The sequence below is a fragment of the Salmo salar genome, chromosome 03, assembly GCF_965601325.2.
Source record: "Salmo salar chromosome 03, fSalSal1, whole genome shotgun sequence".
In the NCBI taxonomy this organism is placed as follows: domain Eukaryota; kingdom Metazoa; phylum Chordata; class Actinopteri; order Salmoniformes; family Salmonidae; genus Salmo; species Salmo salar.
Window position 1 is genome coordinate 10,637,108 of NC_138293.1, and position 15,393 is coordinate 10,652,500.

At 45.7% G+C, this 15,393-nt stretch overlaps 1 protein-coding gene across 6 annotated transcripts in view; it reads right to left on the reverse strand.

The window, feature by feature from the left end:
* Positions 1-387: 387 nt before the first annotated feature.
* Positions 388-15,393, reverse strand: part of LOC106598065 (abl interactor 1) — a 55,919-nt gene continuing 40,913 nt past the window's right edge. For 2 of the 6 annotated variants that reach the window (XM_045714468.2, XM_045714470.2), the window contains 4 exons: positions 14,972-15,181; positions 11,037-11,123; positions 3,239-3,427; positions 388-2,866 (listed from right to left, as the gene is read on the reverse strand). In XM_045714468.2, the coding sequence (XP_045570424.1) occupies positions 2,691-2,866; positions 3,239-3,427; positions 11,037-11,123; positions 14,972-15,181 (662 nt within the window). In that variant the 3' untranslated portion in view covers positions 388-2,690. Of the gene's footprint in view, positions 2,867-3,238; positions 3,428-11,036; positions 11,124-14,971; positions 15,185-15,393 lie in introns of all 6 variants that reach the window. The other 4 variants (XM_045714467.2, XM_045714469.2, XM_045714471.2 and 1 more) reach the window with 2 other exon arrangements.

Genomic DNA, 15,393 nt, shown 5'->3' on the forward strand with positions numbered 1-15,393 from the left:
AATGAACTTTACTGTTGGTCATTGACCTTACTTCAATGAAAAACTGTGATGTAGAGTTCCTATGGATAGTGTGTTGCAATGAAGTGGCTAAGTTGTGTGTGTGTGTGTGTGTGTTAATGAGTAGTATTATTGGGTGTTAAATTGTTTGGCAAAAAGCCATAGAAACTAATTGGATTTCCAATGCTCTTAATAATAGATTCCATTTAGCTGACACTTTTATCCAAAGTGACTTACAGTCATGCATGCATACATTTTAATGTACGAGTGGTCCCGGGAATCAAACCCACTATCTTGGCATTGCAAGCGCCATACTCTATCAACTGTGATACAGAGGACAACTCTTCCCTCTTCTTTAACTGTCCAAAAGAGAAATCCCCCACCAATGTGTTGTTTCGGTGAGCTGTTTATTACAAAAGACTGTACATAAATGTAAATGAACACATTATATATACAAACCAGGGGCTCTATTCGATCTGCATCGCGGAAGTTCAGCTTTACAGCAAGAAGGCAATGTTCCCACTTTAGCGAAGACGCAATTCACGATAAACACTGCATATTATCAGCTCAATCAGAGATTCCCTTTCAATTTCTATTGCGGCATCTGTAACGCTTCAGCTTTCCAGATTGGATAGAGCCCCAAGAGTCGAGAAATATCACATTCTGTTCCCATGAACAGTTAAGTTACAGATAAACACTTTTTCCACATTTCATCTAATAAAACAGACATCAAATCAAGGCGCATTGTGCCGTGGAGCCCCGAAATGTTTCACGTTTTAGTGGTAAACATAGTGATTGTCTAATAATATTTTTCTAAGAAAATATAAATAAATCAAAATCCAAACTGCTACCAAACCATGACCGGCAGTCTCAGACAGAGTCTCAAAACAATCAATTGCAGTGCTGGAAATGCTTCGGTAGAAAAAAGTTGTTTCTCACAAAATTGACCTCTGATGGAAAAGTTAAAAGTACAATCAATAACTGGATGTAGTGGTAAATTATTATTCCCAATAAAAAATGAAATGTTTTTGTTGTTGATGTATTCATGTAGTCATGCATACATTGAGGTTGAATACTGTTCATGTTGATTATGTTGGCGTTACATGGTCTGCATGTGGCAAGCTTTAACATACCTTTGTCTGTGCGTCATGGCTACTTCATGGTGTCATAACCGTAACCTATGGTCATCACCGTAACCTATGGTCATCACCGTAACCTATGGTCATCACCGTAACCTATTCTTAACATCACTGATGGCTCATGACAAATAAACCTCAAACGTCAGTACGTAAGAGGTATGGACATCCGACCACAAGCAGCCATCATCTTTGCATGGAAGTATTTCATCATAAACTGTATTGGGTCATATCATCATGTCATGTTTGCAAGAAAGTTGTGTATTACGATGCACTGAAATGTGTGTCGAATACAACTTCATCATAAATGTGGAGCCCAAATATGTCTTCTTTTTTTAAAGACAATCGTTTTAGTACATTTGAGATAACAATGCACTGCTAAATTGTCTACATCCACTGTGATAGAAAGGATAAAGCGTTTAAGATTGAACATTTAGCATCGTTACAAATCACCCCGTACTGCTCAATAAGTAGGCTAGCAGCCTATACCATTCTTTGACAGCCTTGCGTCCTTGTTTTGAGGTTGTGTTGATAATGGAAGGTGATAATTGTTATCAAGCACCAAAGATAAGCACCTATCCAGACCCCACTGACAAACCCAGGATGATATAACTAAAAACGATAACGCAACGGTTGGAACGGTTGCAACGGCAACCCAGGTGTCACAGATCAAAACCATATAAATTGAAGTCGTATAAAAAGCCATTGAGAACTAAGCAGACGTTCCAACACAATGGAAGCATGATGGAACAAAAGTACAATAATCCGTTTCTTGACGTTTGCTATTTGAAGCAAGCACATTTCAGGAACCATTTTCTACAGTAGCCTGACAGCATAAAAAATAAGTCAGATACAATTTATTTTCCACATAAAATAAAAAAACATTCTTATCAAGTGACAATTGGCCGAGCCTAGGGTAGAAATGGCACTAAAAGAGAAAAAGAAAATAATACCCGAAACACAACGACAAAATATGATTGAGTTAAACCATCTGTATCTGGCACAACTTGGCTTGCTGTTGACCACTCAAAAGACACCGATGAGAACTCACAGGTAAAACACACTACTGACGAACCAACTGTCAGCTTCACACATTACAGTATATACAAGTTATATAACAAAAACAAAACATCACCCGAAATAAGAAAAATCACGTTCATATCTTTTTGCCTTCTACACTCAGTATTCCCCTTTGACGTCCCCTATTCCCTGTCCCATGGCCCAGCTCCCCACCCCTCCCTTCAACATATAGCATAGTAAATAGACTATTTCGCTTCTTATTAACATCTGCAATTTGGACAAAAACAAACATTCGGTCATGTCCTAATGCACTTCTTTATGTTTGTTTTATTCTTTTTTTCTATGTGTTTCTGTGAAAGTAAAATGTCTAATTTGCTGTGTGGATAAGAGTTGTTGCAGGCCCCCCCCCCCCAAAAAAAAGCCAACATCTTACTAAAACCTACCTTATCGTTTCAAATACTAAACACAGCACTTGATTCAAAATGGTTGTTTTTTTGGTAACATCTTGGCGTTTTTTCTCTGTCAAAATGGCCACCCTTAGTCTGTGTAGTGCATGATGGACTCTACGTAGTTGCCGGGGAAGAGGCCGGTGACGCCGTTGCAGACGCCCTCGTACCAGCCATCATCGTTCTTCTTGATGATGTAGATGATGGAGCCCTCCATGAAGGACAGCTCGTCCTCCTTGTCCTTGGAGTAGTCATAAATGGCCACCACTGTAAAAATACATTTGATTAATTTATTCAAATGTATTCTCTTATACATTAGCAACCTGACCATAGACAGAGCTGAGTGAGAGAGGACAACTGCTGGGAATAGGGTTGTACATGAAAGGATTACTTAGAGACAATACAGTACAGATTCAGTACTAATATTATAGTCGGCCTAAACCCAAGATATACAATTTGTGGGTGTATAGTATGTACTGCACTAAATTGGCCATCCGAATTTGGATACATTTGACCGTCTGTGTCCACAGACATTTACTTTGCCCCATTTAAAAACAATCTTGTAACAGCCCCTAAATCATGCTGAAACGGCAATCAGTGACTGGTCTCGGTATCTCCGGTGATACCAGTCAAACTCACCCTTCTCTGCGTAAGCCTTGGGGGCCCAGTGTGGGTCTCTGTCAGAGTAGGGGTCATTGTAGTGCACTACGGCCGCCTCCTCATCCCCCTGGTAGTCCACGGGCGGGGGCGGGGGAGGGGGCGAGGGCTCATCAAACATGACCACGTCCTCGGGAGGGGGCGGTGGAGGGGGGGCCGGGTCGTCTGTAACTGGACGGGGACGGGGAAGAAATGGCGGACATTATGGAAGTGTAATTTAATCGACTGGTGTAGTAACTCTATTTATTTCTGTGACATCAATAGAGCCAAGGGTTTCTCCTGACCAAGTGACCTGACCAGGGAAAAACTCCCAAATATACAGTACCAGTCAAAGGTTTAGACACCAACTCATTCAAGGGTTTTTATTTATTTTTTATTATTTTCTACATTGTAGAATAATAGTGAAGACCAAAACTATGAAATAACACATTATGGAATCATGCAGTAACCAAAAAAGGGTTAAACAAATCAAAATATATTTTATATTTGAGATTCTTCAAAGTAGTCACCCTTTGCCTTGATGACAGCTTTCTACACTCTTGACATTTTCTCAACCAGCTTCACCTGGAATTCTTTTCCAACAGTCTTGAAGGAGCTCCCACATATGCTGAGCACTTGTTGGCTGCTTTTCCTTTGCTCTGCGGTCCAACTCATCCCAAACCATCTCAATTGGGTTGAGGTCGGGTGACTGTGGAGGCCAGGTCATCTGATGCAGCACTTCATAACTCTCCTTCTTGGTCAAATAGCCCTTACACAGCCTGGTGGTGTGTTGGGTTATTGTCCTGTTGAAAAACAAATGATAGTCCCACTAAGTGCAAACCAGATGGGATGGCGTATCGCTGCAGAATGCTGTGGTAGCCATGCTGGTTAAGTGTGCCTTGCATTCTAAATATATCACTGACAGTGTCACCAGCAAAGCACCCCCACAACATCACACCTTCTCCTCCATGCTTCATGGTGGGAACCACACATGCGGAGATCATCGTTCACCTACTCTGCGTCTCACAAAGACATGGCGGTTGGAACCAAAAATCTCAAATTTGGACTCATCAGATCAAAGGACAGATTTCCACAGGTCTAATATCCATTGCTCGTGTTTCTTGGCTCAAGCAAGTATCTTCTTCTTATTGGTGTCCTTTAGTAGTGGTTTCTTTGCAGCAATTCAACCATGAAGGCCTGATTCTCGCAGTCTCCTCTGAACAGTTGATGTTGAGAAGTGTCTGTTACTTAAACTCTGTGAAGCATTTATTTGGGCTGCGATTTCTGAGGCTGGTAACTCTGATGAACTTGTCCTCTGCAGCAGAGGTAACTCTGGGTCATCCTTTCCTGTGGCGGTCCTCATGAGAGCCAGTTTCATCATAGCGCTTTATGGTTTTTGTAACTGCACTTGAAGAAACTTTCCAGATTGACTGACCTTCATGTCTTAAAGTAATGATGGACTGTTGATTCTCTTTGCTTATTTGAGCTGTTCTTGCCATAATATGGACTTGGTCTTTTACCAGATAGGGCTATCTTCTGTATACCACCCCTACCTTGTCACAACACAACTGATTGGCCCAAATGCATTAAGAAGGAAAGAAATTTCACAAATGAACTTTTAACAAGGCACACCTGTTCATTGCTGGTTGAGAGAATGCCAAGAGTGTGCAAAGCTGTCATCAAGGCAAAGGGTGGCTACTTTGAATAATCTCAAATATAAAATATATTTTGATTTGTTTAACACTTTTTGGTTACTACATGAGTTATTTCATAGTTGTTTTCACTATTATTCTACAATGTAGAAAATGTGTGTCCAAACTTTTGACTGGTACTGTATGTATGCCACTTCAAATCTACAGCTGGGGTTTCCATGTTTAGGTTATATATATTAATATATATATATATATATATATATATATATATATATATATATATATATATATATATTAAAGCAGGGTTTTCCATGTTCAGGTTATATATATTAATATATATATATTAAAGCAGGGTTTCCATGTTTAGGTTATATATATTAATATATATATATATATATATTAAAGCAGTGGGGCAAAAAAGTATTTAGTCAGCCACCAAGTTCTCCCACTTAAAAGGTACACGTCAACTAGGTACACGTCAACTATGACAGACAAAATGAGAAGAAAAAAAATCCAGAAAATCACATTGTAGGATTTTTAATGAATTTATTTGTAAATTATGGTGGAAAATAAGTATTTGGTCACCTACAAACAAGCAAGATTTCTGGCTCTCACAGACCTGTAACTTCTTCTTTAAGAGGCTCCTCTGTCCTCCACTCGTTACCTGTATTAATGGCACCTGTTTGTTATCAGTATAAAAGACACCTGTCCACAACCTCAAACAGTCACACTCCAAACTCCACTATGGCCAAGACCAAAGAGCTGTCAAAGGACACCAGAAACAAAATTGTAGACCTGCACCAGGCTGGGAAGACTGAATCTGCAATAGGTAAGCAGCTTGGTTTGAAGAAATTAACTGTGGGAGCAATTATTAGGAAATGGAAGACATACAAGACCACTGATAATCTCCCTCGATCTGGGGCTCCACGCAAGATCTCACCCCGTGGGGTCAAAATGATCACAAGAACGGTGAGCAAAAATCCCAGAACCACACGGGGGGACCTAGTGAATGACCTGCAGAGAGCTGGGACCAAAGTAACAAAGCCTACCATCAGTAACACACTACGCCGCCAGGGACTCAAATCCTGCAGTGCCAGACGTGTCCCCCTGCTTAAGCCAGTACATGTCCAGGCCCGTCTGAAGTTTGCTAGAGAGCATTTGGATGATCCAGAAGAGGATTGGGAGAATGTCATATGGTCAGATGAAACCAAAATAGAAGTTTTTGGTAAAAACTCAACTCGTCGTGTTTGGAGGACAAATAATGCTGAGTTGCATCCAAAGAACACCATACCTACTGTGAAGCATGGGGGTGGAAACATCATGCTTTGGGGCTGTTTTTCTGCAAAGGGACCAGGACGACTGATCCGTGTAAAGGAAATAATTAATGGGGCCATGTATCGTGAGATTTTGAGTGAAAACCTCCTTCCATCAGCAAGGGCATTGAAGATGAAACGTGGCTGGGTCTTTCAGCATGACAATGATCCCAAACACACCGCCCGGGCAACGAAGGAGTGGCTTCGTAAGAAGCATTTCAAGGTCCTGGAGTGGCCTGGCCAGTCTCCAGATCTCAACCCCATAGAAAATCTTTGGAGGGAGTTGAAAGTCCGTGTTGCCCAGCGACAGCCCCAAAACATCACTGCTCTAGAGGAGATCTGCATGGAGGAATGGGCCAAAATACCAGCAACAGTGTGTGAAAACCTTGTGAAGACTTACAGAAAACGTTTAACCTGTGTCATTGCCAACAAAGGGTATATAACAAAGTATTGACATAAACTTTTGTTATTGACCAAATACTTATTTTCCACAATAATTTGCAAATAAATTCATTAAAAATCCTACAATGTGATTTTCTGGATTTTTTTTCTCATTTTGTCTGTCATAGTTGAAGTGTACCTATGATGAAAATTACAGGCCTCTCTCATCTTTTTAAGTGGGAGAACTTGCACAATTGGTGGCTGACTAAATACTTTTTTGCCCCACTGTATATTAAAGCAGGGTTTTCCATGTTTAGGTTATATATATTAACATATATATATATTAAAGCAGGGTTTCCATGTTTAGGTTATATATATTAATATATATATATTAAAGCAGGGTTTCCATGTTTAGGTTATATATATTAATATATATATATTAAAGCAGGGTTTCCATGTTTAGGTTATATATATTAATATATATATATTAAAGCAGGGTTTCCATGTTTAGGTTATATATATTAATATATATATATTAAAGCAGGGTTTCCATGTTTAGGTTATATATATTAACATATATATATTAAAGCAGGGTTTTCCATGTTTAGGATATACTGCCTATACCTACAGTATGAATACCATGCATGCAACAAGTATAATTTCAATAACCAGTTGTCATGGAATTGTTATGTCAGCCTTATGTCAGTCTTATGACAGGTTACCATTTACATGATGTATCGCCCACAGGCTGCTCATATAGCGTTATCAAAATGAGCTCAGCTCTGCCACTCCAAACTGAACAAACAACTTCAATAACTTCCAAATGCCCCTAACAGTACATTGCTTCTGAACATTATACAAACAAAACATGAATTAATATATTCTATTTTATGCAGAAGTCTGATCTTCCAGACATGTGATTACCTGTACTGGCCAGCAGATGGCATGACAGAGCACAGTGTACTCTCTTCTTATCTGTATTTTATTTTACCTTTATTTAAATTGGCAAGTCAGAACAAATTCTTATTTACAAATTCTTATTTACAATGACGGCCTAGGAACAGTGGGTTACCTGCCTTGTTCTGGGGCAGAACGACAGATTTTTATCTTGTTAGCTCAGGGATTCGATGAAACAACCTTCCGGTTACTGGCCCAACACTCTAACCAGTAGGCTACCTGCCGTCCCCACACTCTAACCAGTAGGCTACCTGCCGCCCCTACACTCTAACCACTAGGCTACCTGCCGTCCCTACACTCTAACCAGTAGGCTACCTGCCGCCCCTACACTCTAACCACTAGGCTACCTGCCGTCCCTACACTCTAACCAGTAGGCTACCTGCCGCCCCTACACTCTAACCACTAGGCTACCTGCCGTCCCTACACTCTAACCACTAGGCTACCTGCCGCCCCTACACTCTAACCACTAGGCTACCTGCCGTCCCTACACTCTAACCACTAGGCTACCTGCCGCCCCTACACTCTAACCACTAGGCTACCTGCCGCCCCTACACTCTAACCAGTAGGCTACCTGCCGCCCCTACACTCTAACCAGTAGGCTACCTGCCGCCCCTACACTCTAACCAGTAGGCTACCTGCCGCCCCTACACTCTAACCACTAGGCTACCTGCCGCCCCTACACTCTAACCAGTAGGCTACCTGCCGCCCCTACACTCTAACCAGTAGGCTACCTGCCGCCCCTACACTCTAACCACTAGGCTACCTGCCGCCCCTACACTCTAACCAGTAGGATACCTGCCGCCCCTACACTCTAACCAGTAGGCTACCTGCCGCCCCTACACTCTAACCAGTAGGCTACCTGCCGTCCCAACACTCTAACCAGTAGGCTACCTGCCGTCCCTACACTCTAACCAGTAGGCTACCTGCCGCCCCTACACTCTAACCAGTAGGCTACCTGCCGCCCCTACACTCTAACCAGTAGGCTACCTGCCGTCCCTACACTCTAACCAGTAGGCTACCTGCCGCCCCTACACTCTAACCAGTAGGCTACCTGCCGCCCCTACACTCTAACCACTAGGCTACCTGCCGCCCCTACACTCTAACCAGTAGGCTACCTGCCGCCCCTACGCTCTAACCACTAGGCTACCTGCCGCCCCAAAACTCTGACCACTAGACTACCTGCCGCCCCTACACTCTAACCACTAGTCTACCTGCCGTCCCTACGCTCTAACCACTAGGCTACCTGCCGCCCCTACACTCTAACCAGTAGGCTACCTGCCGCCCCTACACTCTAACCACTAGGCTACCTGCCGTCCCTACACTCTAACCACTAGGCTACCTGCCGTCCCTACACTCTAACCACTAGGCTACCTGCCGTCCCTACACTCTAACCACTAGGCTACCTGCCGCCCCCACACTCTAACCACTAGGCTACCTGCCGTCCCTACACTCTAACCACTAGGCTACCTGCCGTCCCTACACTCTAACCACTAGTCTACCTGCCGCCCCTACACTCTAACCACTAGGCTACCTGCCGTCCCTACACTCTAACCACTAGGCTACCTGCCGTCCCTACACTCTAACCACTAGGCTACCTGCCGTCCCTACACTCTAACCACTAGGCTACCTGCCGCCCCTACACTCTAACCACTAGGCTCCCCTGTCGCCCCTACACTCTAACCACTAGGCTACCTGCCGTCCCTACACTCTAACCACTAGGCTACCTGCCGCCCCTACACTCTAACCACTAGGCTACCTGCCGCCCCTACACTCTAACCACTAGGCTACCTGCCGCCCCTACACTCTAACCACTAGGCTACCTGCCGCCCCTACACTCTAACCACTAGGCTACCTGCCGTCCCTACACTCTAACCACTAGGCTACCTGCCGCCCCTACACTCTAACCACTAGGCTACCTGCCGTCCCTACACTCTAACCACTAGGCTACCTGCCGTCCCTACACTCTAACCACTAGGCTACCTGCCGCCCCTACACTCTAACCACTAGGCTACCTGCCGTCCCTACACTCTAACCACTAGGCTACCTGCCGCCCCTACACTCTAACCACTAGGCTACCTGCCGTCCCTACACTCTAACCACTAGGCTACCTGCCGCCCCTACACTCTAACCACTAGGCTACCTGCCGCCCCTACACTCTAACCACTAGGCTACCTGCCGTCCCTACACTCTAACCACTAGGCTACCTGCCGTCCCTACACTCTAACCACTAGGCTACCTGCCGCCCCTACACTCTAACCACTAGGCTACCTGCCGTCCCTACACTCTAACCACTAGGCTACCTGCCGCCCCTACACTCTAACCACTAGGCTACCTGCCGTCCCTACACTCTAACCACTAGGCTACCTGCCGTCCCTACACTCTAACCACTAGGCTACCTGCCGCCCCTACACTCTAACCACTAGGCTACCTGCCGTCCCTACACTCTAACCACTAGGCTACCTGCCGCCCCTACACTCTAACCACTAGGCTACCTGCCGTCCCTACACTCTAACCACTAGGCTACCTGCCGCCCCTACACTCTAACCACTAGGCTACCTGCCGTCCCTACACTCTAACCACTAGGCTACCTGCCGCCCCTACACTCTAACCACTAGGCTACCTGCCGCCGAGTAAGAGACAGACCCAGTAGTTCAGAGACCTATAGCTCCTGAAGGTCTAAATGCTAAATAATGACCGGAAGGATGAAACTGTGATCTGAGAGCTGGAAAAACCACTAAGGTCACCTGGATAAGAACACGGAGGCATTGGGAGGGTCACTGTGACCCGGGTCTGATTAAAACTGTGCTTGACTTGGTTGAGACTATGCAGTTTTCCAAACCTTAAGTCAGGTGTGTTCAGTGAACAGAGATGGAACCATAGAACACTCTCCACTGTCTCTCAGTGACCATGGCAACAGACAAGACATGGAAGGGGCGTGTCATAAGGCAGTAGGGAGCGTGTGAAAAAGGCATGCCAGACAATACATGGAAGGGGTGTGTCTAAAGGCAGTAGGGAGCGTGTGAAAAAGGCATGCCAGACAATACATGGAAGGGGTGTGTCTAAAGGCAGTAGGGAGCGTGTGAAAAAGGCATGACAGACAAGACATGGAAGGGGTGTGTCTAAAGGCAGTAGGGAGCGTGTGAAAAAGGCATGACAGACAAGACATGGAAGGGGTGTGTCTAAAGGCAGTAGGGAGCGTGTGAAAAAGGCATGACAGACAAGACATGGAAGGGGTGTGTCTAAAGGCAGTAGGGAGCGTGTGAAAAAGGCATGACAGACAAGACATGGAAGGGGTGTGTCTAAAGGCAGTAGGGAGCGTGTGAAAAAGGCATGACAGACAACATAAAAGAGGATTAATAGGTCCTGGTCTGATATATAGGACTGAGGGAGTGGTTTTGATGTTACCCGTGTGTGTGTGTGTGTGTGTGTGTGTGTGTGTGTGTGTGTGTGTGTGTGTGTGTGTGTGTGTGTGTGTGTGTGTGTGTGTGTGAGACTTACTGGTCTCCTGCACTCTGGCCACAAAGCCGGTCAGAGGGATCTGAGGAGTCAGCTGGACCATAGGAGGAGGAGGAGGCGCTACAGACACTGGAAGCAGCAGCACAGACAGGCAGAAAGAGGGACAGACAGACCAGCGAGAGAGAGAGAGAGAGAGAGACAGACCAGAGAGACAGACAGACCAGAGAGAGAGAGAGAGAGACAGACAGACGGACAGACAACAGAGAGAGAGAGACAGAGACAGACAGACAAGAGAGAGAGACAGAGAGAGAGACAGACAGACAGACAGACAGACAAGGGAGAGGGACAGATAGAGAGAGAGAGACAGAGAGAGAGACAGACAGACAGACAAGAGACAGACAGACAAGAGAGAGAGACAGAGAGACAGACAGACAAGAGAGAGAGACAGAGAGACAGACAGACAAGAGCGAGAGAGACAGAGAGACAAACAGACAAGAGAGAGAGACAGAGAGAGAGATAGAGAGACAGACAGACAAGAGAGAGACAGACAGACAAGAGAGAGAGAGACAGAGAGACAAACAGACAAGAGAGAGAGACAGAGAGAGAGATAGAGAGACAGACAGACAAGAGAGAGAGAGAGAGACAGGGAGAGAGAGACAGACAGATAAGAGAGAGAGACAGAGAGACAGACAGACAAGAGAGAGAGACAGAGAGACAGACAGACAAGAGCGAGAGAGACAGAGAGACAAACAGACAAGAGAGAGAGACAGAGAGAGAGATAGAGAGACAGACAGACAAGAGAGAGAGAGAGAGACAGAGAGAGAGAGACAGACAGATAAGAGAGAGAGACAGAGAGAGAGACAGACAGACAGAGAGATAGAGACAGACAGACAAGAGAGAGAGACAGAGAGAGAGACAGAGATAGGGTGGGGGGGAAGGTGTGAGGAACACAAGATAAATATGCTTGTCAGAGATCAAAACAAAGCAGTAAGACACTTAATGTGTGAGTAAATAGGGTTTTTGCTTCAGCTTTTTTCAATTAGCTACCACGGCTTTATTATCAGAGTATCTTCCAAATGTATATTTTATCTAGGATAGTGGCAAGTTACAGATATTACAATAAAACGAGTGGCACTGAAACAAGACAATAAGAAAGATAGCAGAATAGAAATGCCTTGTGGGATGCTTGTTCTCCATAGATAGTAAAACATGCCCAGCGATGAGGTTATCACAACCACAAACTGGTTGAAAGTATGTCATTATGACGTCTTTTCAACCAGTTTTGGCCACTGGGTATGTAGACAAACAACATGGAGCACGGTAACATGATATTTCACAGCACTCTATTAGACACCGTGTTGAATGAGGTGCTATTTCATGCATAGTTCCCAATATTATAGGAATGATTTGAAACAGTTTGCAGGCCACTGGACCCTGTATGGAAAACTGTTGAAATGACATCATTACAATCAGAAACTGTTGAAATGACATCATTACAATCAGAAACTGTTGAAATGACATCCTTATAATTAGAATTTCTGGTTATCTACTATAGTCTCTCTCTCTCTCTCTCTCTCTCTCTCTCTCTCTCTCTCTCTCTCTCTCTCTCTCTCTCTCTCTCTCTGTGTGATACACACACCATGACTTTTCCAGGATTTTCACTGCAGACCAAAAATGTGCTATAACTCACCAGTAATTATTATCAACAAATGTGAGAACATAGCAAGGCTCGCTTTGATCTCAAAAAACGCATCTCGCGACTCCATAATTAAAAGACCAGTCGTGCCTATCAACGCAGGCTGACAATAATTATACTCGGATGTGCTCTGCAGAGACTGAGAGGACAGTGAGCAAAACATCACGTCCGGAGGACACACTGATCCAATTCTGATCGGAGTAGCCTAATTGGTTGATATTACTTTTCCATTCGGACAACTTAAATCTATAATCTGCTTGTCCAACAATGTATTTTACTTGCCCCGGGCAAGCAGACAAGCGATAATGTCGAGCCCTGAAAGACAACATAGAGCTACCTTCAGACACATAGACCAGTCACCTGGGTACAGCCATAGAGCTGCCTTCAGACACATAGACCAGTCACCTGGGTACGGCCATAGAGCTACCTTCAGACACATAGACCAGTCACCTGGGTACGGCCATAGAGCTGCCTTCAGACACATAGACCAGTCACCTGGGTACGGCCATAGAGCTGCCTTCAGACACATAGACCAGTCACCTGGGTACAGCCATAGAGCTGCCTTCAGACACATAGACCAGTCACCTGGGTACGGCCATAGAGCTGCCTTCAGACACATAGACCAGTCACCTGGGTACGGCTATAGAGCTGCCTTCAGACACATAGACCAGTCACCTGGGTACAGCCATAGAGCTGCCTTCAGACACATAGACCAGTCACCTGGGTACGGCCATAGAGCTGCCTTCAGACACATAGACCAGTCACCTGGGTACGGCCATAGAGCTGCCTTCAGACACATAGACCAGTCACCTGGGTACGGCTATAGAGCTGCCTTCAGACACATAGACCAGTCACCTGGGTACAGCCATAGAGCTGCCTTCAGACACATAGACCAGTCACCTGGGTACGGCCATAGAGCTGCCTTCAGACACATAGACCAGTCACCTGGGTACGGCCATAGAGCTGCCTTCAGACACATAGACCAGTCACCTGGGTACGGCCATAGAGCTACCTTCAGACACATAGACCAGTCACCTGGGTACAGCCATAGAGCTGCCTTCAGACACATAGACCAGTCACCTGGGTATGGCCATAGAGCTGCCTTCAGACACATAGACCAGTCACCTGGGTACAGCTATAGAGCTGCCTTCAGACACATAGACCAGTCACCTGGGTACAGCTATAGAGCTGCCTTCAGACACATAGACCAGTCACCTGGGTACGGCCATAGAGCTGCCTTCAGACACATAGACCAGTCACCTGGGTACGGCTATAGAGCTGCCTTCAGACACATAGACCAGTCACCTGGGTACAGCCATAGAGCTACCTTCAGACACATAGACCAGTCACCTGGGTACAGCCATAGAGCTGCCTTCAGACACATAGACCAGTCACCTGGGTACGGCTATAGAGCTGCCTTCAGACACATAGACCAGTCACCTGGGTACGGCCATAGAGCTACCTTCAGACACATAGACCAGTCACCTGGGTACAGCCATAGAGCTGCCTTCAGACACATAGACCAGTCACCTGGGTACGGCCATAGAGCTGCCTTCAGACACATAGACCAGTCACCTGGGTACGGCTATAGAGCTGCCTTCAGACACATAGACCAGTCACCTGGGTACAGCCATAGAGCTGCCTTCAGACACATAGACCAGTCACCTGGGTACAGCCATAGAGCTGCCTTCAGACACATAGACCAGTCACCTGGGTACGGCTATAGAGCTGCCTTCAGACACATAGACCAGTCACCTGGGTACAGCCATAGAGCTGCCTTCAGACACATAGACCAGTCACCTGGGTACAGCCATAGAGCTGCCTTCAGACACATAGACCAGTCACCTGGGTACGGCTATAGAGCTGCCTTCAGACACATAGACCAGTCACCTGGGTACGGCCATAGAGCTGCCTTCAGACACATAGACCAGTCACCTGGGTACGGCCATAGAGCTACCTTCAGACACATAGACCAGTCACCTGGGTACAGCCATAGAGCTGCCTTCAGACACATAGACCAGTCACCCAGACTTGTGCACCTCTTATGGGTCAATGTTATGTGTGACGTTCGTCTTAAATCTCCTCTTGTCTGTCACCTAATGTGGCGTGTGGATGTCTGTCTTCCACTGCCCTGAATATCCTCCTCTTTTAGCTGAAGTGAAAGTGAGCTACCTCACATGGACTCCTATCCGAGACACATGGTGAGCCGAGGCCTATTGACGTTGTTCTTTGGTCAGACTCAACATTCCTTCAACCTAAAAACTCCTTTCCATGGTCTTACCTGAGTTCTGGGGGTAGGCAGGGCCCCCGTTGAGGTGGGGCTGCTGGGACATGGAGAAATGGGAGCTGCCGGAGGGCGCCCGGCGGTAGGTACCCGTGGCCGACACCATGGAGGCTGAGGAGGTGGTTGAGTTGTGGCGGGAGACCTGTCGTGAGATGGTGCCAAACTGGGCCATAGGGATGGGACCCAGGCCTGGGCCTTGGTGGGCCGCTGCTGTGGTTATTGTGGTGGGGAAAGGGGAGAGTTATAGGGACAAAGAAGGTAGGGGAAGGAGAGTGAGTTAACTAGTGAACGAGAGAGGTGGAGAAGTATTTGCCTTTCAAATTGAATGAAGTCAACCCAGGTCATTTATTTATATGTGGATAGGAGAGACTCAGCTGTGACTAGAATGTCTGAGTACAACAACCAAACCACACAGAAAA